Below are 24,835 nucleotides of genomic sequence, written 5' to 3'. Positions count from 1 at the left end.
ACCAAGGAAATACAGATAATTTTAAGAACATATTATGAGCCAACAATTTGGTAATCTGAAAGAATTGGATGCATTCCTGGGAACTTATAAACTAACAAGACTGAAACAGGAAGAAATAGGCGATCTGAACAGACCAAAACCCAATGAGGATATTGAACCAGTAATCAAAAGCCAGCCAAAAAACAAGAGTCCAGGGCCAGATGGCTTCCCAAGGGAATTCTACCAAACATTTAAAAAAGAAATAATACCTATTCTTCTGAAGTTGTTCCAAAAATAGAAGTGGAGGGAAAACTTCCAAACTTGTTCTCTGAAGCCAGCATTACCTTGATCCCCAAACTAGACAAAGTCCCCATCAAAAAAGAGAATTACAGACCAAATTCCCTGATGAGTATGGATGCCAAAATACTCACCAAGATACTAAAAGACCCTGATTCACTAGGGGAATGTTGAAAAAGAAAACCAAAGCTGGGGGCATCACAATGTCTGATTCAAACTGTATTACAAAGCTGTGATCAACAAGACAGCATGGTACTGGCACAAAAACAGACACATAGACCAGTGGAACAGAATAGAGAGCCCAGAAATGGACCCTCAACTCTATGGTCAACTAATTTTCAACAAAGCAGGGAAGAATATCCAATGGAAAAAAGACAGTCTCTTCAACAAATGGTGTTGGGAAAATTGGACAGCCACATGCAGAAGAATGAAACTGGACTGTTTGCTTACACCACACACAAATACAAACACAAAAATGGATGAAAGACCTCAGTGGAGACAGGAATCCATCAAAATCCTAGTAGAGAACACAGGCAGAACCTTTTCGAACTCAGCCACAGCAATTTCTTGCTAAACACATCTCCAAAGACAAAGGAAAGAAAAGCAGAAATTTACTATTGGGAACTTCATCAAGATAAAAAGCTTCTGCACAAGAAAGGAAAGACTTAACAAATCTAAAAGGTAACCTATGGAATGGGGGAAGATAACTGCAAAAGTTATATCAGGTAAAGAGCTGGTATCCAAGATCCATAAAGATCTTATCAACTCAACACCCCAAAAACAAAGAATCTAGTCAAGAAATGGGCAGAAGACATGCACAGACATTTCTCCAAAGAAAACATACAAATGGCCAAAAGACACATGGAAAAAATGCTCCACACCACTTGTCATCAGAGAAATACAAATCAAAACCACAATGAGATACCACCTTATACCAGTTAGAATAGCTAAAATTAATAAGACAGAAAACAATAAATGTTGGAGAGGATGAGGAGAAAGGGTAGCCCTCTTACACAGTTGGTGGGAATGGAAGCTGGTACAGCCACTTTGGAGATCAGTATGGAGGTTCCTCAAGTTGTTAAAAATAGAGCTACCCTATGATCCAGCAATAGCACTACTGGATATTTACCCCAAAGATAGAGATGTGGTGAAAAGAAGGGGCACTTACACCCCAATATTCATAGCAGCAATGTCCACAACAGCCAAACCGTGAAAGGAACTGAGATGTCCTTCAACAGATGAATGGATAAAGAAGATGTGGTCCATATATACTAATGAAATATTACTCAGCCATCAGAAAGGATGAATACCTACAATTTGCATCAACATGGATGGAACTGGAGGGTATTATGCTAATTGAAATAAATCACAGAAAGACAATTATTAAATGGTTTCACTCAGGTGGAACATAAGAAACAGTACAGAGTATTATAGGGCAAGCAAGGGAAAACTGAATGGGAAGAAATCAGAGAGGGAGACAAACCATGAGAGACTCTGGACTCTGGGAAATGAACTGATGGTTATGGAAAGGAGGTGGGTGGGATGGGGGATGACACAACTGGGTGATGGGTATTAAGGAGGGCACATGATGTGGTGAGCACTAGTTGTGATAGGCCAACGATGAAATATTGAGCACTGCTTCACAAACAAGTATGTAGTATGTGTTGGCTCACTGAATTTAAATAAAAAAAAAAAAAAGAAAAGGGAGGCAGACTGAAGTTATATGTCTGCCTGCACTTTTGCCATAGCACTGCTGTGAATTCACTGATAATCACCGTGCTTTCCCCTCTGTGTATATAATTCTGTGTAGGACATGAAATCATTTTCCATACATGTCCATTGTCTCATTGCATACTACATCAAAGGATCCTTTTTCTTAATGTATAAAAAGAGACCCAATTGATTAACGTTTAAGCATAACTTTGGAACATAATAAAAGCTTTTCTCCAGGAAAAAAAAAAAAACTTTTTTAAAGAAAAAACAAAAAACCAAAGCGACTGTTTACTTTGTTGACTATCTGTTTGGATATTCTGTCCTTGATGTAAGTGGGGTGGTATGATCCCCTAATACTATTGTATTACTATCAATTACTCCCTTTATGCTATTTAGCTGCTTGATGTATTTGGGTACTCCCATGTTGGGTGCATAAATATTTACAATTATATCTTCTTGTTGGATTGTTCCCTATACTGTCCTTTGTTTCTTGTTATAGTCTTTGTTTTAAAGTCTAACTTGAACAATGTAAGTATTGCTACTTTGGCTTACTTATGACTTCCATTTGCATGATAAATGCTTTTCTTTCCTTTCACTTTCCATCTACATGTATCTCTAGGTCTGAAATGAGTCTTTTGTAGGCAGCATATAGATGGGTCTTTTTTTTTTTTTTCCTTTGGTCCATTCTATCACCACGTTTCCTTTGATTGGAGTGTTTAATCCATTTACATTCAAAGTAGTTACTAATAGATATATATTTATTGCCATTTTGTTACTTCTTCTGTTTTTGTTTTTGTAGTTCTCTGTTCCTTTCTTTTCTTGCTCTCTCCTCTCATGGTTTGTTGGCATTCTTTAACGATATACTTGGATTTCTTTCATTTTAATTTTTGTACATCTATTATCAGTTTTTGATTTGCAGTTACCATTAAGTTTGTATGTAGCATCTTCTGCATGTAGTCCTTTAGCTTCTGTTTATCTGAGAAACTTTAAAAAAAAAAGATTTTTATTTATTTATTTGACAGAGATAGACACAATGAGAGAGGGAACAGAAGCAGGGGGAGTGGGAGAGGGAGAATCAGGCTTCCCCCTGAGCAGGGAGCCTGATGTGGGGCTTAATCCCAGGACCCTGGGATCATGACACGAGCTGAAGGCAGATGCTTAATGACTGAGCCACCCAGGGACCCCATCAGAAACCCTTTTTTTTTTTTTTTTTTTGTTAGGCCAAGTATTTTTTATTTTTTATTTGTTTATTTACAGCATAACAGTGTTCATTGTTTTGGCATCACACCCAGTGCTCCATGCAGTACGTGCCCTCCCTATTACCCACCACCTGGTTCCTCAACCTCCCACCCCTCCACCCCTTCACAACCCTCTGGTTGTTTTTCAGAGTCCATAGTCTCTCATGGTTCATCTCCCCTTCCAGTTTCCCTCAACTCCCTCTCCTCTCCATCTCCCCATGTCCTCCATGTTATTTGTTATGCTCCACAAATAAGTGAGACCATATGATACTTGACTCTCTCTGCTTGACTTATTTCGCTCAGCATAATCTCTTCCAGTCCCATCCATGTTGCTACAAAAGTTGGGTATTCATCCTTTCTGATGGAGGCATAATACTCCATTGTGTATATGGACCACATCTTCCTTATCCATTCATCCATTGAAGGGCATCTTGGTTCTTTCCACAGTTTGGCGACCGTAGCCATTGCTGCAATAAACATTGGGGTACAGATGGCCCTTCTTTTCACTACATCTGTATCTTTGGGGTAAATACCCAGCAGTGCAATTGCAGGGTCATAGGGAAGTTCTATTCTTAATTTCTTCAGGAATCTCCACACTGTTCTCCAAAGTGGCTGCACTAACTTGCATTCCCACCAACAGTTGTAAGAGAGGGTTCCCCTTTCTCCACATCCTCTCCAACACACGTTGTTTCCTGTCTTGCTCATTTTGGCCATTCTAACTGGTGTCCAGTGGTATCTCAATGTGGTTTTAATTTGAATCTCCCTGATGGCTAGTGATGATGAACATTTTTTCATGTGTCTGATAGCCATTTGTATGTCTTCGTTGGAGAAGTGTCTGTTCATATCTTCTGCCCATTTTTTGATATGATTATCTGTTTTGTGTGTGTTGAGTTTGAGAAGTTCTTTATAGATCCTGGATATCAACCTTTTGTCTGTACTGTCATTTGCAAATATCTTCTCCCATTCCGTGGGTTGCCTTTTTGTTTTGTTGACTGTTTCCTTTGCTGTGCAGAAGCTTTTGACCATGCTCTTGGATTGGAAGAATAAATATTGTTAAAATCTCTATACTGCCTAGAGCAATCTATACTTTTAATGCCATTCCGATCAAAATTCCACCGGTATTTTTCAAAGAGCTGGAGCAAATAATCCTAAAATTTGTATGGAATCAGAAGAGACCCCAAATTGCTAAGGAAATGTTGAAAAACAAAAACAAAACTGGCGGCATCACGTTACCCGATTTCAAGCTTTACTACAAAGCTGTGATCACCAAGACAGCGTGGTACTGGCATAAAAACAGACACATAGACCAGTGGAACAGAGTGGAGAGCCCAGATATGGACCCTCAACTCTATGGTCAAATAATCTTTGACAAAACAGGAAAAAATATACAATGGAAAAAAGACAGTCTCTTCAATAAATGGTGCTGGGAAAACTGGACAGCGATATGTAGAAGAATGAAACTCGACCATTCTCTTACACCGTACACAAAGATAAACTCAAAATGGATAAAAGACCTCAACATGAGACAGGAATCCATCAGAATCCTAGAGGAGAACATAGGCAGTAACCTCTTCGATATCAGCCACAGCAACTTCTTTCAAGATATGTCTCCAAAGGCCAAGGAAACAAAAGCAAAAATGAACCCTTTTTTTTTTTTTAAATTTAATTTTTTCAGTGTTCCAAGATTCATTGTTTATGCACCCCACCCAGTGCTCCACTCAATACATGCCCCCCTTAATACCCACCACCAGGCTCAACTAACCCCCCACCCTCCTCCCCTCCACAACCCTCAGTTTATTTCTCAGAGTCCACAGTGTCTCATGGTTCATCTCCCCTTCCGATTTCCCCCAACTCACTTCTCCTCTCCTTCTTTCAATGTCCTCCATATTATTCCTTATGCTCCTCATGTAAGTGAAACCATATGGTAATTGACTCTCTCTGCTTGACTTATTTCACTCAGCATAATCCCCTCCAGTCTTGTCCATGTTGATACAAAAGTTGGTTATTCATCCTTTCTGATGGAGGTGTAATATTCCATTGTATATGTGGACCATATCTTCTTTATCCATTCTTCTGTTGAATGGCATCTTGTTTCTTTCCACAGTCTGGCAATTGTGGCCATTGGTGCTATGAACATTGGGGTACAGATGGCCCTTCTTTTCACTACATCTGTATCTTTGGGGTAAATATTCAGCAGTAGTGCAATTGCAGGATCATAGGGTATCTCTATTTTTAATTTCTTAAGAAATCTCCACAATGTTTTCCAAAGTGGCTGCACCAACTTGCATTCTCACCAACAGTGTAAGAGGGTTCCCCTTTCTCCACATCCTCTCCAACACTTGTTGTTTATTGTCTTATTAATTTTGGCCATTCTAGCTGGTGTAAGGTGGTATCTCAATGTGGCTTTGATTTGAATCTCCCTGATGGCTAATGATGATGAACACTTTTTCATGTGTTTGTTAGCCATTTGCATGTCTTCTTTGGAGAAGTGTCTGTCCATGTCTTCTGCTTGGAGAAGTGTCTGTTCATGTCTTCTGCCCATTTTTTGACATGATTATCTGTTTTTTGGGTGTTGAGTTTGAGGACTTCTTTATAGATCTTGGATATCAGCCCTTTGTCTGTAGTGTCATTTGCGAATATCTTCTCCCATTCCGTGGGTTGACTCTTTGTTTTGTTGACTGTTTCCTTTGCTGTGCAGAAGCTTTTGCTCTTGATGAAGTCCCAAAAGTTCATTTTTCTTTTGTTTCCTTTGCCTTTGGAGATGGGAACTCTTTTTTAAATTTAAATTCAATATAGTACATCATTCATTTCAGATGTAGTGCTCAACAATTGATCAGTTGTGTATAACACTTAGTGTTATTTGAGACATATCCCCCTATCTCCTCATTTTGTCTACCTTTCGGTGTCTGTTTCTGTGTGTTGGGAAAGTCAGCTACAACTCCTGCTCTCAAGCAGTGGCCTTGTGAAGAAGTCCTGTGGTGCCCTGTACGATGTCCCTCATCACCAGAACATGGTGCTTCAGGAGTATCCCATGTGTGTGTTGCGTGCACTCTACTGTTGAGGCTGAGCTGTGTTTGCCTCCAGTCCAGTCATCTGCAATGGCTCTCTTTGCCTATTGTGGGCCTCCTTTGGGTCCTGTGCTGTTGTGAGCTTGTGTTGAGTCAGGCATTCACTGGAACCAGTGTCACATTGAATTCCAAAGTGCTCTCCCTGTGTTGTCCCTTGAAACTCTTTCACTGGTGGGCCAGGCCAGCAATCAGACCAGATGCCTGCCCCTGGCCCACAGCTGGCCCACAGCTGGGGCCACAGTGGAATTGTGTGTACAAGTATCTTCCCCTCTCCCCCAGGCAGGAGTCACTTTGGAGTTGTGTTGGACTTTGTCCAGGCTGCCATCCTTGTGCACCTCTTTGGATAGACTCCTGCTGACGGTGTGTTGGATAGGACAAGTCTGCAGGAGAACGCGCAGCTGTGGTGTACACTGTTAACGAGGTTTGCACACGTCTGCTATGGGATGGGATCCCTAGCTGCTTTGAAGAACTACCAGGGGTGTGTCCATAAGGGAATGCTGGTATGGGTCACCCTGTTTCAAGTGAGGTGGAGAATATTTTGAGTTTCATTGGTTCCCACAGGTGCCCATGTATCTAGTGGGTGGGAGGGGGGCGCTGTGGGCAGGAAGAAGGAAATGGCATCTACTAGCTCCTATGTTCTCGGATAAGTCTCCTAACACTTTCTGCCCCTCCAACACATGTTCTGAGATTAAGAAATAAATCTCTATCCCATACACCCCAGGCATTTTTCAAATTGCTACTTCTATGCCGTATCTTAGTGGTGCTGTTTGCTATACTATTTATTTAAAGGTGAAGACTCCGTTTGGTCTCACCCTTCAGTTCTCACAGAGCTGAGTTCACTGATTTTTAAAGTTTCAGGTATTAAGCCCCACCAACTGCCAAATGTTATGGGGATTCGTCTTCTTTTTTTTTTTTTTTTTTTTTTTAAGATTTTATTTATTTATTTGACAGATAGATCACAAGTAGGAGAGAGGCAGGCACAGAGAGAGAGAGGAGGAAGCAGGCTCCCTGCCAAGCAGAGAGCCCAATGTGGGGCTCGATCCCAGGACCCCGGGACCATGACCTGAGCCGAAGGCAGAGGCTTTAACCCACTGAGCCACCCAGGCGCCCCGGGATTCGTCTTCTTAGTGTGGGTACTCAATGCCTAGGGTGCCTGGTGTGGGATCTGCTCCTCTCCCTTCTTTGAAGATTTTATTTATTTATTTATTTGACAGACAGAGATCACAAGTAGGCAGAGAGGCCAGCAGAGAGAGGAGGAAGCAGGCTCCCCGCTAAGCAGAGAGCCCCATGTAGGGATCAATCCCAGGACCCTGGGATCATGACCTGAGCCGAAGGCAGAGGCTTTAATCCACTGAGCCACCCAGGCGCCCCCTCCCTTCTTTGTATATATGGCGTCCCTACCTCCCACAGGCAATCTCATGTGTCATTTTGGTTCCTGACCATTTGTCCACCTTTCCTACCCTCTTCAATGAGGCTTCTTCTCTACACTTTGCTGTGAAGAGTCTGTTCTGTCAGTCTTCAGGTTATTTTCTAGGGTGTTTACACTGATGTGGGTATTTTCTAGGATACACCTGGGAGGAGAGGAGCCTAAGATCCTTGTACTCTATTAGAAGTCAAATGTAAAATGTTTAATTCTATCACTCCTTATACACTTATTAGCTGCTGCCAGTTATCACATAAGGAAGATTCCTGGTTGCTTACATTCTACTGGGTGTTTTATGGCTTTGTGTTCCTCCATGTGGAAATTTGTATGTTGAAGCCCTAATTTTGAGTAACTCAGATTAACACCATATTTGGAAATAAAGCCCTTTAAGGGAGATGAGTAGCTTAAAACAAAGTCATTAGAATCCAGTTAGGTTGGTGTCTCATAAGAAGAGAGAGTTTGTAGATCTTGGATACCAGCCCTTTGATATGTCATTTACAACCACCTTCTCCCATCGAAGGTTGCCCTTTAGTTTGTTGATCCTGATGAGGTTCCAGTAGTTCAGTTTTGCTTGTTTTCCTGGCCTTTAGAGACGTGTCTTGCAAGCTGGTGCAGCCACTCTGGAAAACAGTATGGAGGTTCCTCAAGAAGTTAAAAAATAGAGCTACTCTACTGTCCAGCAATTGCACTTCTGGGTATTTACCCCAAAGATATGGGTGTAGTGAAACAGAGGGGCACCTGCACCCCAATGTTCATAGCAGCACTGTCCACAATGGAATATTACTCAGCTATCAGAAAGGGTAAATACCTACCATCTACATCAACATGGTTAGAAATGTCAGAGATCATGCTAAGTGAAGTAAGTCAGAGAAAGACAATTATCATATGGTTTCACTCATATGTAGGAGGGCATGGGATGTGATGAGGCCTGGGTGTTATATGCAACTGATGAATCACTGAACACTACATCTGAAACTAATGGTGTTAGTTATGTTGGCTCAATGAATTTAAATTTTTTAAAAAAGAGAGAACTTAGACACACAAGGAAACATCAGGGTACAGAGAGACAACCATGTGAAAAGGTAGCAAAGAGTGAGGCCTCAGTAAAACCAACCCTGCCAGCACTTGTCCATCAGCACCTGGACTGACTTCCAGCCTCCAGAATTGTTAGGAAATAAATTTCTGTTGTTTAAACCACATAGTCTGTGATACTTTGTTATAGCAGCCCTAGTGCACTAAGGCAAATACTGTTGCTGTTGTAACACAAACCTAAAAAGCCTGGAAGTGGCTTTGGAGTGAATAACGGGTAAAGGCTAGAAGAGTTTTGAGGTACATGTTAGGTAAGCCCTGGATTGCCTTGAAAAGATTGTTGGTAGAAATACGGACATTGAAGTTACTTCCAGTGAAGCTTCATATGGAAAGGAAGAACCTGTTATTAGACTCTGCAAGAAAGATGGTCCTTATGACAAAGTGGCAAAGAACTCGGCTTAATGTGTTCTAGTGTTTTGTGGAAAGGAGAATCATGAATGACAAACTTAGATATATAGTTACCTGCTCATAGCCAGATAGTTCTATTGTCCCATCCTGAAGAATCCCAGAAGTCCAGTAGCCTTCCATTATTTTATCTCATTTCTGTCCCTTTGGTTCAATACAGCAATGTTTCTGCAAGTATAACCCCATTTCTATCCCAGGCTAATGGTGAGATGGCTGATTAAATCCATGAGTCACACCTGTAATTCCTTCATGGAGTGATTGTCTGAACACTCTTGGGGCTCTCTCTAGAACACACGTTCTCATTGTTTGCAATATGGATAAGTGTCTGGCAGTGAACATGCATTATCCTTCATGAAAATGGAGGGATGACTGTGATGTTGGAAATATTTCTCCTCTTCAGTTCCAGAGGATGGGGCCACCACCTAGGTTTCAGTGGGCCGGATGGCCACCACCCAAGGCCTTAGTTGAGGGGTTGCAACCCGGGGCTGAGGAAGCAATTCTGCCCCCCAAGAAATGGGCCCAAATTAGGACAGGGCTACCCAGAAGACAGAACATTGAGCTAAAGAGAATTATTCTCATGGTTTTAGATGTAAGGAATTTGCCTAGTTAAGATTTGAACTTGCTTAGAACCTATCACCCATTTCTCCTATTTCTGCCTTTTGGAATGGGAGTATCTATCCTATGCCTGTCCCACCATTGTATTTTGGAAACATATATGGTGTCTGGTTTCCCAGGCCCACAGCTAGAAAGAAATTTTGCCTGACCATGAATCACATTTTCTCTCTTACCCACACCTGATTTAGAAGATGTTTAGATGAGATGTGGGACTTAACATTTATCCTGGAATGGGTTAAGATTTGGGGGGCTGTTGGGATGGAAGTGAATGTATTTTGCATGTGACAAGGACATAAATTTTGGGGGCCCAATGGGTGGAATATAATGAGCTCAATTTTGCCCACCCCCAATTCATATGTTGAAGTTCTAAACACCTATACCTCAGAGTGTGCCTGTATTTGGAGATAAGGCCCTTAATGAGGTGATTAAATTAAAATGAAGCTACTGGTGCAGGCCACTAGAATTCAAATTGACTGGTGATCTCATAAAACAAAATTTTTAAACAGCAGGGACACCAGGGCCACAGGCACAAAGGTCAATCACATGAAGAGGCCATAAGAAGGCAGCTATCTGCAAACTAAGGAGAGAAGCTTCAAAGAAAACCAAACCCACTGACACCTTGACCTTGAATTTCTAGTCCTCAAAACTATGTGGAAATATATTTCTATTGTTGAAGCCACCCAGCCTGTGGCATTTTGTTACAGCAACCTGAAAACATTCATACTGTAGGTTACCTGCAATTACCTAGCACAAGGGAGAATAAAAAGTATAATCTTCATTATTCTAAAAAGTGGAGATTTCTTTTTACGGAAGCAGAGGAGAACTGATGGTGGGGTTATCTCTTGGCCTCTCTCATAACCCCTGCAGAGGTTCTGGATGCTGAGAAGAACTTCTTTTTAAAAAGGTTCATGTAACGCTGACAGTTGAGAAACACTGAAGTAGAGTAACATCTGCAGTCAGGGGCTAAGTTATTTTGTACCTACTTGAGGAGTGCTTTGGCAACTTAAGAATGTGAGCTTGCAAGTCTTTCAATTGTTTAATTCAGAACGATTGAGAGCCAACTCTGCCAGGTAGGCTAGGCTTGAAGCAAATTGGATAAAGACAGACTTGAACTATGCCATGAAAGAGTCAAGAGTTGGGATGTATGGTGTGAATTTGGTAGGAGGACATTCCAAATTTTCCCTTATAGTTAGGATTTATTTAGGCTGAGCTTTATATTACAGACCAAGTAATAGCCCACAGTAATAGTAAATATGATTTATATAGCCAGCTCGCTGTTCTAAAAATAATTGGATGAACCTTTTGCTAGACACCTACTTTTTAATTTGGCCATAGTCCTCAACTCTCTCTATTGCTTTATACTAAACCTCTTCCTGCTTGAACACTGACTCATGCCTCATCCATGCAGTCATTTACATTGGCTCTTCCTAGTGTGTGCTCTATTACATGAGAACAAAATGTACAAGGCTAAGGGTTGTCTGAATTATCCCAGAGCTATTCTCTACCACTTGTCTCTTCTCTATGCCACCAAGACATAGATACTATCTTGAAACTGTATGATTTTAATCAGGAGAGTTTGCTTACACAGAAAAAGAAATAATCAGTGGCCCTCAACATAGTGACTTCTCGGTTATTTTGAGGAGACAGAAAGGAGGCAAATAGCTTTAAGGAACTGACAGGACAGAGCAGATATAAATCAGGAACTACCAAATCAAGGCAAGCAGCCAAAGATCACTTGGCTGAACGTGGACAGCTCACCCAGCAACCCTTTGTGCAGACCTGGGCTTTGAAAAGCGGTCAAGGGTATTTCTAGGGCACAATGGAATAAGCAAGACTATGCTTAGGTTTAAGCTCAGGTTATGCTTAGCACAACTTTTAGTGGATTATGGAAGTGGATTTTATTTGCTAAATTGTTTCAAAGATTCTGGCGACTAAAACTTTCCCAACACTTTAAACTTTGACTCAGTATAATAATGTAGACATTTCACTAAGATTGCAAAATTTAGCAAAGAGATATCTCCGGGGTGGGGGGTGGTGGTGGTGGTGGGGAGGACTTAGCAGAACTTTAAAACTCATATTTATAACACATACTTGCTACTCCTAACCACCTTTCTTCCTTTAACTTCTCTGACATACTCTCCCTTACTTAAATATTTATTTAATGCCTATCGTTTTTGACATTGTACCAGTTTTTAAGGACACAAAAATGACTCTGATATATGCATGGACACAAAGTAATCACAGGTTAGTTTTGAGGCAGGCAATGAGGGGAGTAAAGTTTACAAAAAGATGTGTCAATTTTAGGTCAAATCTATGAAAGAGTGAGAGGCATCCACTAAAACCTTAGCTCTTTGTCTTCTGAAAGATCTTAGAAGACCTCATCTGACGAAACAGTCTAGAATTTGCTGCAGCTTGCTGGGAGCTAGAGGTTACTCTCATAACTCATCAGTAAAATTTACGCTGGAAGCCCTACTATGGAAAGGGAATCTGACCTGTTCTTTTCTTTCTTTCTTTCTTTCTTTTTTTTAAGGGAGCAAAGCTATAGAAGTTTATTAAGTGAAGATACAGAAAAAGCTCTCAGAGTGAGAGGGGTCCTGAGGGGTTGCTCTTTAAATTTTAAAAATTTATGCTTATTTTATCTTTATGTTTAGGAATATGACCCGTTCTTGCCTGGTACTCAGAGGTCCCAGCTTGTCTGGTCACTGTAAAACATGCATCAGGCCTTTGGTGCCAAACTGAATCCAAGGACATTTACTCATGAAGCAAAACCTGAGTCCTACTGTAGCTTCCTTTCAGTTTTTACTCAAGAGTAGCTTTTGAGAATAGCTGTAAGTAGCAAACAAAGCAAGGGGAAAATATGGCTTTAATTCTCCTCTTTGGTTAATTGGATCAAGATAACTTAAGACCATCTTCAAATAATAAAACAAAGCATTAACAACTTGTGATCTCTGTCTGTCAAATAAATAAATAAATAAATAAATCTTTAAAAAGAGTTTATTTATTTGACAGGCAGTTCACAACTAGGCAAAGAGCCAGGTAGAGAGAGAGAGAAGGAAGCAGGCTCCCTGTTGAGCAGAAAGCCCAATGCGGGGCTCGATCCCAGGACACGGGGCTCGATCCCAGGACTCTGGGATCATGACCTGAGCTGAAGGCAGAAGCTTAACCCACTGAGCCACCCAGGCACCCCTGGAAATGTTACTCCTTTAGTGTAAAAAGGATGTATAGGCTTTGGAGCCAGATAAAGTTCAGGGCTAGTAACCCCTTAAATACTAGTTGACAGGTTTGGGAAGGTTACTTTTTGTCTCTGAATGGTAGTACCTAATCTGTGAAAAAGCCATAATGTTATCCGCTTTCCACACCTGTGAAAACATTAAATTCTATATTGTATTCAGTGGGTAAGTATAGCATAATATATGCCCAATTACTGCAAATTTCTTCCCTTGTCCTTAGTATTTAACAAATGATGTTGCTTTAATTTAAAGGAGATGCAAATGAAAACTACAATGAGATATCACCTCACACCTATCAGAAGGCTAAAATAAAACAAACAAAAAAAACACACAGGAAATAGCAAGTGATGGTGAGGATGTAAAAAAATAGGTCTGGATGCAAATTGGTGCAGCCACTGTGGAAAGAAAACAGTATGGAGGTTCCTCGAAAAATTAAAATTAAACCCACCCTATTTTTTATTAGTCAATCAGAGAAAGACAATTATCATATGATCTCCCTGATATGAGAAAGTTGAGAGGCCATGTGGGGGGTTTGGGGGGTAGGAAGGGAAAAAAATGGAACAAGATGTGATTAGGAGGGAGACAAACCATAAGAGACTCTTAATGTCACAAAACAAACTGAGGGTTGCCAGGGGTAGGGGGGTAGGGAGGGGGGGTGGGGTTATGGACATTGGGGAGGGTATGTGCTATGGTGAGTGCTGTGAAGTGTGTAAACCTGGCGATTCACAGACCTGTACCCCTGGGGCTAATAATACATTATACGTTAATAAAAAAGTTAAAAAATTGAAAAAAAAATCAGAACCACCCTATAATCCACGAATTGCACTGCTGAGGAAAGGGGTACATTCATCCCTATGTTTATTGTAGCATTATATTTTGGTTTTTAAAAAGATTTTATTTATTTATCTGACAGAGGTGGGGAGAGAGAGAGCACAAGCAGAGGGAGCAGCAGGTAGAGGGAGTGGCAGAGGTAGGCTCCCCGCTGATCAGGGAGCCCAACACGGGGTTCGATCCCAGGACTCTGGTATAACCTGAGCTGAAGGCAGCTGAGTCACCAGGTGCCCCTGCAGCATTATTTACAATAACCAAATTATGGAAGCAGCACAAGTGTCCATTGATAAATGGATCAAGAAAAAATGGTATGTGTATACACACACACGCACACACACACACACACACAGTGGAATATTATTCAGCCCTAAAAAGAATGAAATCATACCATTTGTAACAACATGGATAGAACAGAGAGTATAATGCTGAGCAAAATATGTCAGAGAAATAGAAATACCATATGATCTTACTCATAAACGGAATTTAAGAAACAAAGCAAATTAGCATGGGAAAAAAAGAGAAGACAAAACCAAGAAACAGGCTCTTAACTATAGAGAGCAAACTGATGGTTACCAGAAGGGAGATGGGTGGATGGGGATCTGTGAAATGGATGATGGGGATTAAAGAGTAGACTTATCATGATGAGCACTGAGTAATGTAGAGGATTCTTAAGTTACTATGTTGTTAAGTCACTGTATTGTGCCCCTGAAAATAATAGAGCATTCCATGTTAATTATACTGGAATTAAAATAAACTTTAAAAAATAAAAATAAACAGTAAAAATATAAAGAAAAGGCATAGTATGTGGAATTATGATCTGTTCACATCTAGTGGGAAGTTCTTTCTTTTTAAAGGAACTCTAGGGTCAGTTTCGCAAAGCTAATCTATGGGGTATCAAAGCCACCATTGTTCTGTTTTTTTTTTTTTAAGATTTTTAAAAAATTTATTTGACAGAGAGAGATCACAAGTAGGCAGAGAGGAAGGCAGAGAAAGAGGGGGAAGCAGGCTCCCTGCTGAGCAGAGAGCCGGATGCTGGGCTCGATCCCGGGACCCTGAGACCATGACCTGAGCTGAAGGCAGAGGCTTAACCCACTGAGCCACCCAGGCACCCCCATTGTTCTGTTTTTAAAAGTGATTATTAAATCTATGATTATTGACTAAATCTTTATCTCCAAACCATTCTATTTCTCCTACAAAAATACAGATACGCTACTGGAAAATTGTTGTAGTAGAGTTTTCTTCATCTTGATACTTTATCAGAGCCTTTGTGTGCCTTTATGATTTGTATTCAGGAAAGCAGCCTGGTAGGCCAGCCCTCATCCTGTTACCTTCTAATGCCAAGCAGCCACCCATCACCTAGGACCAGGCAGAGGGCACACAGAAGAGATAGCAGACTGGGAAGAAAGCATCACAAAGTTTTAATTTTCTATTTTAAAAGAAGTTTATTTAAATTACAGCAAGTTAAACTCAGCAGAACAGTCTTCTCAGTGGAGATACAGAACCAGGAGGGAGGCATCAGCATAATGTTCAAAATGGAATAGGAAATGTAATTCACATACATAACAATACATGCCAGTACATGGTATATACGTGGCAGGGTTCCGTTAATGAAGGAACTGGTCGGATATGAAGCTGCTTTGAAGGGAAATGCAGGCAGCTGGTGTGTATACAGCCAATGAAGCGGGGGGGGGGGGGGGGAGGGAAACTAGTGGGCTGAGATTGTTAAATTGGCTTGGGTTGCTAAATTGTAAATTGTTGGCTGAGGTTCTCACACTAACAGAGGTCATTTGTATTTTTATAGGATTTACATTGCCATTGGAGAAAATTTTTTTTTGCATCTCTGCTATATAACAAAGCTTGCAGCTTAGTTTTCTATAAGTTAACTTCTGCCCTTAAAAAAGTAGTAAAATGCCCTAACGGTAAACAGTAAGTTAAAGTTAGGAGAGTCCAAAGACCCTTGGTGGGCTTGTCTGATGGTGCCCTTACCATGATAATGAAGCCCACAGTCATCTTGCCTGTTTTTCTTGCCAGTTCTGGTTCTAACAGGTACAGTCCAGTGGTGCTTATTTTACTTTATTTCATTCATTTATTTATTTCAAGTGAAAATGTTTTAGTATTTAATGTCTTAGTATTAATAGCTATTGATTCAAAAGTTAAAATGTTCCATCAAATGTACACACTTGAATTAATTTTTTTTAAGATTTTATTTGTTTATTTGAGAGAGACAGTGAGAGACATCATGAGTGAGGAGAAGGTCAGAGGGAGAAGCAGACTCTCCATGGAGCTGGGAGCCGGATGCGGGACTCCATCCAGAAACTCCGGGATCATGACCTGAGCCGAAGGCAGTCGTCTAACCAACTGAGCCACCCAGACGTCCCCACACTTGAATTATTAAAACTTAGTTATAGGAGCACCTGGGTGGCTCAGTGGGTTAAGCCTCTGCCTTCGGCTCAGGTCAGGATCTCAGGGGCCCTGGGATCGAGCCCTGTATCAGGCTCTCTGCTCAGCGGGAAGCCTGCCTCCCCCCCTCTCTCTGCCTGCCTCCCCGTCTCTCTCTGCTTGCCTCTCTGCCTACTTGTGATCTCTGTCAAATAAATAAATAAAATCTTAAAAAAGAAACTCAGTTACAATAAAATCCTAAATATGTTGCCATTCTGTAATTAGATAAATTATAGCAACATCAAGAGTCTCTAGCAGTGTGCCAAAATCATCTCATAAGTTTATAAATATATCAAAATTTCTTTTCGTTTTATTGTCCTCAGAAACCAGGACCATTCAATGATCATTTACTTGTCATTTTCATCAGAGCTGATTCTTACTGATTTCTATGCTACTGAATACATCTTTCCCTAATTATTTCTGTTTTACTAAAATGGAAATAAAATTTTTTTTCTTGGAAACAAAATGAAGTCAAATTAATTCAACAGCTGCTGAAATTTCACCTGAAATTTTAAATCGCTCCAAAGCCACAAAAGGAGAAAATAGGGGCGCCTGGGTGGCTCAGTGGGTTAATAAAGCCTCTGCCTTCGGCTCAGGTCATGATCCCAGAGTCCTGGGATCATGACCCTGAATCAGGCTCTCTGCTCAGTGGAGAGCCTGCTTCCTCCTCTGTCTGCCTGCCTGCCTGTCTGCCTACTTGTGATCTCTGTCTGTCAAATAATTTAAAAAAAATCCTAAAAGGAGGAAATAAACACATCAGCTTTAATGTAGATAGTATGCAATAAAAATGAAAAGATCTACTTTGGGAAAGTTAACACAAATAAAAAAATTGATTAAAATTGTGTTCACTAAAAGTCCTGCCATTAGCATTTTTATTTAGTACAATATATGCTAAATATAAATACATAACAATATACCTTTTCCTATCAGGGGGAGTCCTTTATACAACTAAAATCCATGGCCAATATTTTATATGACAAAAGAAAAATAAACTAAACCTGTAAATTCTCAGAAAAGAAGCAAGGATATAGGAAAATAAGGTATTTTATATAAATTACAGAGGACAGTTACAGTGAAAATCCATTACCTTCCTCTGACTCAATTTTACAAAATAAAGTCAACATGTGTTATTCTGTGAACTGTTAAGTTTAAAGTAATATTTTTTAAAAATTATGGAACTATGTAATATATTGCCCATCATAAAACACTGAAAAATACTGATGGGATAAATACTACCCATAATCCAAACATGCAGATGTATATTGGGGAGTAATCAATATATTTTAACATTTCCAGCTAACATCTCTTTTAGGCAGAAACATCATTACTGAATAGAAATGTTTTTAAGCGAAGGCGTTAAAAGAATAGGGTCTACTGAATTTAAGCAATAGCCACCAAACATAAAACTGGGATCCCGAAATGCCATTTTGTAGCATTCGGAATAGAATCACATTTTAGAAATACCCACTTCAGTTTTGTTAGGAGAGAGTGTCCAGCTGCCTGGATCAAAAGAGGAGAAAAGTGCTTCCAAAGATGGAGAGTATATAATATAGTGAGATACAGAATTCAAAGCAAGTATGTGAGTATATGTATATACCATATTATTGCTATAGCTATGTTTATATATGAATCTGTATATATTTGTGTATTTGTATACACACAACTGATATGCCCTTCATACATAGTTGTGGTTATTTTTCACCAGTTTGAGGAGTTTGTGACATGTTATTATTCCTGTTCCCTCTCAGATATCATGGGATAAAACCCACAGTCTCAAAGGTTTCAATTTTCCATGAAAACAACCATGTGTACATTTGTGGTTTCATATACACACATAGATGGCAAATACATATACACACACACAATCTTGTCTTTAGTGTTAATGCAAGCTGGATCTTGAAAAAAAAGTAGGTAAAGTATTGTGTATTTCTGTCTGTGCTTGGAACATACTGTAAAATGTTATGTATTTGGAATATATTTTGTGGTTTGTCTAATATTTATAAAGACAACTCTGGGAAGAATTCAAAAGGTGATTTCATTGAAATACTAGAGAAATGGGGGCCATGTTACCTGTGATTGGAGCCTTATCTTTGTATAGTAAAATCTGTATTTCTATGTCAACATCCAGATTGTTTCATATGTTAATATGGTGTCAGGAATCCCTAATAAAAATACTCTGGGGGAAAAAAAAAGGAACACTGTGGCCCTTTCAAAAGGTAGTGGTCAAAGACAAACTGTTATCTCGATCCCATATATTGTTCTTGGTTCCTAACTGGAGTTGACCTTTTCATAGTCTTCTTTAGGTGGTTGTAGTTCAGTAAGGTTTTCATCAGGAAATTCAGCTGTGGTTTCTGGGGCTGTGGTCACTCAGTCTGTACCCCATGAAGGCGGTGAGCCCCACAGATCACTCTGTATTCTCAGGGATGACTTCAAACACATTCAGGTTGCACCAAGGCCTGATGATGCAATCACCTGTCAATATTACGTTTCTGCCCGCATATGCTTTTGATTCGATAACATTATCTCCTATTTTCATGGCTTGGGAATAACAGCCAACTTCAAACACATTATTGGTGCCAGTGATCACAGGTTTCGGTTCTGAATTTTCATCCCCAGGAGGTGATATTATCCGCGTGAGCCTTGAGGACTAGCACCTGTTTTTCTAGGAGGTTACCTTCAGCAATCACTATCCACCCAGCTTCTGCAATAATTCGTGCTTTAGAGTGGAACACTCTCCTGTGGTTACATCACCCCCCGATTTCAGTTTCTGCAACAGAACTGTCCAGGAGCAATCTTCACACTCTTTGGAGTTTTTCTGCCACGGTTTGGACCCTGAGTGGTGCATATTTTAAAGTCATCAGATGAGTACGTGTGATGAAGGCTAGAAAGTGTCTGGGACTCGTGTTAGGTGATATGTATTTCCATGACTCCTTCCTCTACCTCCCAATCATGATTTATGTCCTTTATTACCCTTGACCCCTTGATGTCTCCACTCAGCACCCTGTATGTGTCATAGTCATGCAAGTGACTATACCTTTAAACTTCAGGCATAAGTTTTCAAGAAGCCCACCTCTACATACCAGCCCTCCGGCTCAGGGTCTGGTACATCTTACAAGTTCAATAATGCTTGTTGAATTACTGATGAGCTGGGATCTGAGCCACGCTGTGAAAAAGAAAAAATGGTGGGTGCTTGGTAGTGGAGGTGGCAAGGTGGTTCAGCAGAGTTGAAGGACATCCCAAACTCAGCAGTGGGAGGGCAGACGTGAACGTGGGACCGATTGCGGTGGAGTCTAGGCAGGACCAGAGGAGAAGAATGCAGACCTAGAAAGCACCGACATCTTAATGAGAAGTGAGGTGTAAGGAGCCTTCTATCCACAGTCGGTCTCCCTCTCCCTTGGGCTGTCCTTTCTGTCACAAGTGGGCAGGATGCACTCTCGGTAGGAAGAGGAGGGAGAGCGAAGAACAGAGAAGCCCTGGATGCAAGACGGAGCGACAGGTTCCTCTACAGCCACCTCCCTCCGAAACAAGCTTCACTACGCGACGATTTGGCTTCTGTTAAAAACCTCCCTGGGTCTGTTCAGGGATGACAGGACGGTCTCCATCGAGGGAGGAGACACCTGACAGCTGTGCACCCGGGCGCCCAGCAGCAGCGTTACCCGCCCGGGCTGGGATCTCGGTGCCCGCGGGCGCGTGCCCAAGCGGGCGTGCCGGGAGCGCGCGCGAGCCGGGGGGCGGAGCGTCGGGCGGGGAGCAGCCAGGGCGGTGCGGCGCGTCCAGGCTTCGCAACCGCCTGCCGCCCCGCGCCCCCAACTCCGGCTGGCCCCGGGTCCGAACCCCCGCCCCTCCCCGCGCCCTCTCGCCCGGCCCACGGGGGACGGGCCGCTGCCGACTCGCGCCTGCCACTTGATAGCAGGGCACACCCGGAGAGGACGCGGAGCCATGAGCCGGCTGCCCCGGAGGGTGGCGGCGCTGCTGCTCGGGCTGCTCGTGGAGGTAGGGGCCGAGGCCGGGCCGCGCTTCCCTGGGCGCTTCTCAGACGCGCTGGCGGAGCGCGAACAATGCCGGGGGCTGAGCGGGGTGCAGTGCCGAGACGCCCCCGAAAGACCATCCGGGAGAACCCGAGAGGTCGAGCGGCAGAGAGCCACGGGCTCGCGGACCTGCATAAGTCCGGCTGCTGAATGTGTGGGGATCCTGGTGACAAGGTCCCATCCGGCCTCCCCCGGGCTCCCCTCTGGCCTCCCCCCCCGTTCCCCACCCAAGACCGCCTACCCTTCCCCACACCCCTTCTCCCGCGCTCCGGGCTGCCTTATTTCTCTCGCTCGTCGCGGCGGTCTGGAGGACTCAGGAGTGACCTTTATGCGTTGTACCCCAAGTTCCCTCGAGGAGGGCGGCAGGGAGGGGGTTCCGCGCGGCGGGGGGAGGGGGCGGTGGTCCCGGCAGCGGCGCAGGCGCAGAGTCCAGGCCGCGTGCGGTTCGAGGTTGGAGTGGGCTGGAGGGCGGAGGTGCGAACGCACGGACTCGTAGTTGTGGGAAAATGTCACGGAATACCAGGGAAGTAGCCGCGACGAGCAGGAGGAAGCATTCCTGTGTGTGAAAATGAAGCGCACGGTCTTCAGTTTGGAGAGAAAAATTCCGCGGAGGGTTTGGGTGTTGGGCGTGATTTTCTGGAAGCCTAGGGCGGGAACTTGTTGAAGCCACTGGCAGTGGCAGCGCCGGGTGAAATCAACGCTCTTGCCGTCGCTCCAACCCACCCCGCCCTGCCCCGGGGCTGGGAGGTTGCGCCCCCTGATGGGGGGCTCCCCTGTTTTCTAAAGCGGGTTCTTTAAAATGTGAGCTTGTAGGATCCTGGAGTGTGGAGTCAGAATTAGGGTTTGTCCAGTTCCCTGCTCATCTTCGTTACTTTGAAGGAAATTTGCATTAAATTAATGAAATCAGAGTGAATGGGTGATGAATATTTACACTCCTTTCTGTGTTTTCTATTTCAGAGGCCTGTAAAACTTTAATAGTTGGGTATCTGTGCTGGAAATGACTTGGTTTTCTTAGTTGATTAAAAGATGATTATTAGGAAATATTGGATGGGAACGTCTTCTTAGCACTCGAAAGTAAGGTTGATGGAAAAGCTTCTTGCTCCAGGCAGACTTTTTGTTTTTCTTTCTTAAGATTATTTATTTATTTATTTATTTATTTGAGAGAGCGCGCGCGTGCGCAAGTACCTGAGCAGGGGTAGGGGCAAAGGGAGAGGGAGAAGCCTACTTCCCTTTGAGCAGGAAGCCTTACCGGGGAGCTGAATCCCAGGAACCTGGGATCATGAACTGAGCTGAATGAAGGCTGGTGGTTAACGGACGGAGCCACCCAGGTGCCCTGTTTTTGTTCTTAATATCTCTGTGGTTTCTTATTTAGTACTTTTGTGTGGTGCCTCCTCACTTGAATTCTTTGCATTTGTTGAGAATTTTAAAACCTTAGGTATCACATCTCTGTGACTCACCAGACAGAACAAGGGGGAAGTGAATCTGAAAGGGCTGTTTCCCTAAACGCCAATGAATCTGTACTTAATGCATGCGGTGCCCGCCTCCCAGCCACCTTTTCAAATCAGCTTTTGATAAAATTATCTAGCGTTCCATTGTCCTGCCTCTCCCCGGTCTTTAGTGTGTGTGGTGCTGTGTCTTGTTACGTAGCTGAGACTGCTTCAGGGACCCAGTGCTTTCCAAAGAAGCCGTGTCGTAGGAATTTCTCATCTTAATAGAGTGTTCAAATCATGTCTGAAAGGTTGAAATGATGTGAAAGGCAGAACTGTGACAACAGTGAAAACGAAGTGACTAAGCTGATGTTCTCAAAGTCAAATATCTAGATGATCGGTAATTTCTGCTTTCAGTACGATGGTGTGGTATAGCCCACTCTCATAAGATGATTATCTTAGGCACCTGATTTGTCTCTGGGGGAGAGGTGCCTCTGTGAGGAAGTAAGATTTTTTTTTAATAGTTCGTCACATGGAATTGTATACATGAGATGGGTACTGAGATGTTTTCATCTTAAATTGGTTGCTCTGAATTTCATCTAAAATTGGCTGTTGTCAGAGCACCTTTGAGGCTCGAAGTCCTGAATCACATACGAAAGGGTGCAATCACGTTTGCCAGATATGTGAGGAGGCAAAGAGTTCCCTGCAAGTTAAGCACATAAAACTACCTGCCGATGGAGATATTTGGGGATTTCTGACAGCCAAAGGCAACCCAGGAAAGTTACCTCTGTTTCTTTGTTCTGCTAGAATGGGTTTAACTGTAGGTGATTATATGCTGCCAGGGGAAAAGGGGCATCCTTCTAGCAGGATTCATTCCATTCCAGCCCTGCCGCACTCTGTTCCTAGCCAGCACCACCCAGGACCAGGCAGGGAGGTTTTATTTATGTCAGCAAAAAGTCCTTGAGTAGTGACAAGAACTAGAAACTGTTTTGAAAAGGGCTCCCCCTCCTCCATCCCTTTATAGAAATTCACCTACCTGTTAGACATAAAGGCTGCATATTTGTTTTTTTACTTATCACACATTTATAGAGTGCTTGCCCTGTTTGAGGCGCTGGTCTAAGTAAGCACTTTACAAGTATTAACTGATTACAAATATTAACTTAGCAATGACTTCTTTCGCCATTTTATTTCGAAGGGAAGATGTTGTAAAGAACTTGTCCACAGTCTCAGCTGCTGTGAAATGTGAGGGACTTGAGACAGAAACCCAGGCAGCTGGCGTCCGCCTCCCCGTGCTGCGCTACTGCTTCTCCCACTGCTGGACACCACAGAGACGTGGAAAGAATTTGCACATAGTGTGTCCTGAAGCCAGGGGTGGGCTTGGAGAGATCTGTGTTCCGTGAAGCAGGTGAACCAGCAAAATATGCTCTAGAGCTCAGTCACACTTCCTTAGGGGACCCTTGTAATCTAGCCTCCAAGCTGTGACACTTGGGAGAATGAAATCAGGAGCTCTTAGTAACTGGGCCGGCTCAGCAGGCATCCATCCACAGGACTGTCTCAGGAAATTTGGTTGAATGCTCACCCTAAGCCTAGAGAGGGCTTTAAAGTAGGAGCAGGCTGTTGAGAGCACCACCCCTCCCCCAGGGAGGCTTCCTGGGAGCTCATTTGTGAAGTGACCTTCCCTTTCTGGTATCTCAGAGTTTCCTATGAATTGCAGGAAAAGAAGATCATTTCATCTCCCTGACCCTCTCCTGCCCCCACTGTCACTCTGCGAGCTGCTTAGGTCCCAGGCACCCAGGTCATGAATGTGGTCACAGAATCGGGGAACCCCAAAACCTTTTTTGGGTAATAAAATTCCAAAGTTCTCTGCTTCTCTTCTGCTCACTGGCTCCTTGGAGGCCCCGAGGACAGTGCCTCCAGAAAGACTAAGAGTGCTAGACTGTCTCCTAGTAGCCCCGGGGAAGTGATTCCCAGCGGCCTTCACGGAGTTGCAGCGGCACCTTAGAAACCAGAGGAAAAAAAAGTTTCAGGTCTGATTGTGCTTTACTTGAACCTGGGGAGTAATTAGGCTCTAGGGGTATGGGCCTCCCAAGGGCTTTTTATCAGAGTGCCTCATTTTCTAGATACTGTCATTGCAGTCACTTTCTGGAGGTCAGGTTGTTGACACTTTGATAATAAACTTAGTCGTGTTTGTTCCAAGGGCTCCGAAATGAGCCTGGAAACATGCAGTGTACTGTTTAATATACCGCTGCCCAGTGCAAGTGCTGCGTGTTCTGTTGGATCTGTTCACTGGGGAAATGAACTCTGCTGGGTTACTCTACTGGAGGGACTGGCATCAGTATCTTTCTGTTTCTCCCCTGGCACCCCAAACTGGAAGCCTTTAAGGGAGGGTGCTCCGTGTGTTCCCGCAGAAGAACAACCCCTTCTTAGGCTAGAAAAAGGAGAGGTCTTCTCCTAGAAAGAGAGGGTTGAGAAGTGAACGTTGTCTTTTGACACTAAGGAAAGTAAAGAGGATTACTGAGTGTTTCTCTAACGTCCTATGTATTTTGATGCCTGGGAGGCTTGAGATTAGAACCAAGTCGTGTTTAAGGCGTTTTTTTTTTTTTGTTTGTTTGTTCGTTTGTTTCTTGCCACATGTTTCTTGTGCCCTGGAATGCCAACAATTGTGGCAGCCCTTGGGTCCCAATTCTCTGACACAAAACTTTTCAGCCCTCCCACTTTGTAGAGCTTTTGGAATCTGAGCAACGTGCAATTTGAATGAAAAAGAGGACTATAGGGAGTTTGTTTCCTCTAGAGGCCCACGGAAGGTGGGGTGCTGATGGATGAGAGCTGGCACTGAAAACTGAACCCAGTGGCAAGTACTTGCTCTGAAGTAGGGAAAGCCTGGCCCGGGTATGTGCGGAGGGCCAGACTTGGGGCTCTCACTGGCCCTTGCTCTCTTTTGTGCACAGCTCTGAAGGCCAGCTGGGGGAAGTGACTCCAGAAGTACATGAATTAGGATAGTGGTCACGTGATTATCTAGCCGTAGGATGACAGCTCATTTTCCTAGAACTCGT

General features: G+C 42.8%; 2 protein-coding genes and 1 pseudogene across 2 annotated transcripts in view; 2 read left to right on the top strand and 1 right to left on the bottom strand.

The window, feature by feature from the left end:
• Nucleotides 1-15,739, top strand: part of LOC123951569 (coagulation factor IX-like) — a 39,427-nt gene extending 23,688 nt beyond the window's left edge. Inside the window, exon 5 of the mRNA XM_046020272.1 lies at nucleotides 15,690-15,739. Within this exon, the coding sequence (XP_045876228.1) occupies nucleotides 15,690-15,739 (50 nt within the window). The remainder of the gene's footprint in view (nucleotides 1-15,689) is intronic.
• Nucleotides 15,740-18,564: 2,825 nt separating this feature from the next.
• LOC123951567 lies at nucleotides 18,565-19,665 on the bottom strand (annotated as a pseudogene).
• A 387-nt stretch (nucleotides 19,666-20,052) lies between these two features.
• Nucleotides 20,053-24,835, top strand: part of VOPP1 (VOPP1 WW domain binding protein) — a 110,578-nt gene continuing 105,795 nt past the window's right edge. The window contains exon 1 of the mRNA XM_046021174.1: nucleotides 20,053-20,320. Within this exon, the coding sequence (XP_045877130.1) occupies nucleotides 20,267-20,320 (54 nt within the window). The 5' untranslated portion in view covers nucleotides 20,053-20,266. The remainder of the gene's footprint in view (nucleotides 20,321-24,835) is intronic.

The sequence above is a fragment of the Meles meles genome, chromosome 10, assembly GCF_922984935.1.
Source record: "Meles meles chromosome 10, mMelMel3.1 paternal haplotype, whole genome shotgun sequence".
Taxonomy (NCBI): Eukaryota; Metazoa; Chordata; class Mammalia; order Carnivora; family Mustelidae; genus Meles; species Meles meles.
The sequence above is the reverse complement of the archived record's forward strand: the minus strand, read 5'-3'. Positions and strand labels throughout refer to the sequence as shown.